This window comes from Cryptomeria japonica, chromosome 6 (genome assembly GCF_030272615.1).
Source record: "Cryptomeria japonica chromosome 6, Sugi_1.0, whole genome shotgun sequence".
In the NCBI taxonomy this organism is placed as follows: Eukaryota; Viridiplantae; Streptophyta; class Pinopsida; order Cupressales; family Cupressaceae; genus Cryptomeria; species Cryptomeria japonica.
Window position 1 is genome coordinate 658241347 of NC_081410.1, and position 2748 is coordinate 658244094.

The 2748-nt window shown below is 40.2% G+C and overlaps 1 protein-coding gene across 1 annotated transcript; it reads right to left on the reverse strand.

The window, feature by feature from the left end:
* Positions 1-572: 572 nt before the first annotated feature.
* LOC131033187 (uncharacterized) lies at positions 573-1100 on the reverse strand. The gene has a single exon (XM_057964331.2). It carries the CDS (start codon positions 1098-1100, stop codon positions 573-575), a length of 528 nt encoding a protein of 175 aa, XP_057820314.2.
* Positions 1101-2748: the final 1648 nt, after the last annotated feature.

The following is a 2748-nucleotide window of genomic DNA, read 5'->3' on the forward strand; positions in this document are numbered from 1 at the left end:
TTCCTGGTTACAATCCTCCTACCTTTTAGTAATTCATTAAGAGATTGTCGATCACTTGCCTCCAAACCATCGACTTGAATGGGAATCCATTCATATAGTCCACTTCCTAGAGAAGATTCCTTCACATAGTCCGCTACATGAACCCCATATATATTCTTAGCCTCATTTATCTAGTTTCGACCTTCAAAAGTCTTACTCAAGCTTGCGTGTCCATCCTAGGAGTCATCCCAAAATCTAGCTTTCTTCCCATTTCCAATCTTCCAAGAGAGATGGTCGGTAATCAGAAACCTGCACTCCTTTATGAACCTCCAAACAGTAGATCCTCCATGCCCTCCGATGGCCGTAAGTATCCTATTGGGATCATCACTGTCCAGGTACTTCTTGCGCATGATTGAGTACCATAGTTTCTTGGGACATTGATATATTTTCCAGATCAATTTCACACCTAATGCAAGATTCTGTTTTTCTAACCCTCTGAGCCTTGCACCACCCTCCTCTTTCGAACTGCAAGCTATATCCCAACTGATGAGTGGAATTCTCTTGATCTGTTTAGCTCCCTCCCAAATGATTTTTTAAAGAAATCTTTCCAAAGCCTGTATAGCTTTGGAAGATAATTTAAACATAGACATTGCATAAATAGGCATGGCAGACAACCCAACTTTAATCAATTGTATTCTTCCCAGAAGAGCCAACCATTTATGCTTCCAGGCGTCAACCTTTTGCCTACATTTGGAAATCAGATCTTCCCATAATGCAGTCTTGGTAGAACCAGAGAATAACGGTACACCTAGGTATTTTGCCGATAGGGAACCAACGGGCCATCCAAGTAGCCTCGAGATTTTTAATTGTATATTCTTTTTGGTATTAAAGAAGAAAATCTCAGATTTCTTGTCATTTATTCGTCGTCCAGCAACATTGGCATACATTTCCAAAGAATCTTTGATGACCTTCGCCTCCCATATAGTTGCTTCGCCAAAGAGGGTAGTATCGTTTGCGAATTGTGAGTGTGTGATCGGCTTCAAATTGCAGTGAACATTGACCCCTTTCCACACTGCTTCCTCCCGTAGTTTGAATATGTACCAAATAAGCGCCTCCACCATAATCACAAATAAGAATGGGGAGATCGGATCACCCTATCTTATACCATTTTTACTTTCCAAAAAACCAAAAAGAGAGCCATTGATTGCCATCGAGTATTGAGGGGAGCCAATGTAAACCTTGATGATTCTGATCTAGTCTCGAGCAAACCCAAATTTCCTCATCACATCCAGCAAGAATTCCCATCTCACCTTGTCTTAAGCTTTCGAAATATCGAGCTTGATGGCCATAGCTTTTTGTCTTTCCACGACAATTGAGTGTAAGGTTTTAGTAGTGAGGATGATACTATCAATGATCTCCCGCCCTGGCGTGAATTCGTTCTATTCCTTGGAGATGAGATTTGGTAAAAAAAAATTTAGTTTGTTGGCAAATGCCTTAGTGATAATCTTGTATACAATGTTGCAAAGAGCTATTGGACGAAAATCATCAAAGGAGGAGGGATTGGCTTTCTTAGGGATGACCACCAACATAGTATTGTTTATCTCTCTAACAAATCTTCCTTTCAGTCTAACCAATTCCACCACTTCCAATAGATCGGATTTCATGAACTCCCAACAATTCTGGTAAAAACTTGCAGGCATACCATCCAGACCTGGGGCTTTGTCTGGGTGGAGACCAAACACCGCACACCGGATTTCAGTTTCGGTAAAAGGTTCTAGCAACATTCGATTGTCCATGTCAGTTACCAACTTAGGGATTGTGTCCAACAACTTGACAACACACGCCTCCTCCCAACAACCATTGGAGTTTAGAATTTTCTTTAAGTAGACCTCTGCTACCTGACCAATACTATCTCTGTCCTTATGACTAGTTCCATCTTCTGAGAGAATTTCATTGATTTGATTTTGAGCTCTTCTGGCTTTGACCGATGCATGGAAGAACTTAGTGTTCTTATCACCCTCCTTAATCCACTGTTATGTGGCTTTATCTTTCCAATAAATCTCCTCTCTGGATAAAGTCTTTGAAAGTCTAAACATCAATTCTTTTTCGCGCCTGTAGTCTGCCTGATCCATTCCTTCGACCAAAACTTTCATATTTAGAATTTCCAGCTCGACTTCAATTCTTTCTTTCTCAAAGAATATATTCTTGAAGACTTCTTTATTCCATATTTTGAGCTGACTCTTGATATAAGCCACCTTTTTAACAAAACAGAAACTAGGCGTACCTTTGATGTAGTTGCATTGTTTCCACCATATTTCTAAATTGTCTAAAATGGATTTATCCCTCCACCACATGTTCTAAAATTTGAAATAGCTGCTGCCACCCTGTATCTCCAAACCAATTTCCAGTTGGACCGGAAAATGATCAGAGATGCAATATGGTAGAGTTTTGACAAAAGTCGTCATATTTGCCTCCGACCAATAAGACCCAATCAGGAATCTATCCAATCATTCAACAATATTGGCCAATCCGGGTCGTTTATTATTCCAAGTGAACCAACCAACTAATGGCTTGCAGTCTATAATTCCTACCTTTTGCACAAAATACCTGAAGTTTAGAATGTCATTGGTACTTTCTTCGATCCACCCCTCTTTTCAAAGAGATCAAGAATCACATTGAAGTCTCCCCCAATTATAATTTTTCTGTTCCCACTGGCAGACACCAATTGGGTAATATCGTCCCAAAACACCAATCTCTCCTGGTAGTTCG

Excerpts from the sequence above, each read along its gene's own strand:
- LOC131033187 (XM_057964331.2), bottom strand. The coding sequence starts at position 1,100 with ATGGTGGAGGCGCTTATTTGGTACATATTCAAACTACGGGAGGAAGCA.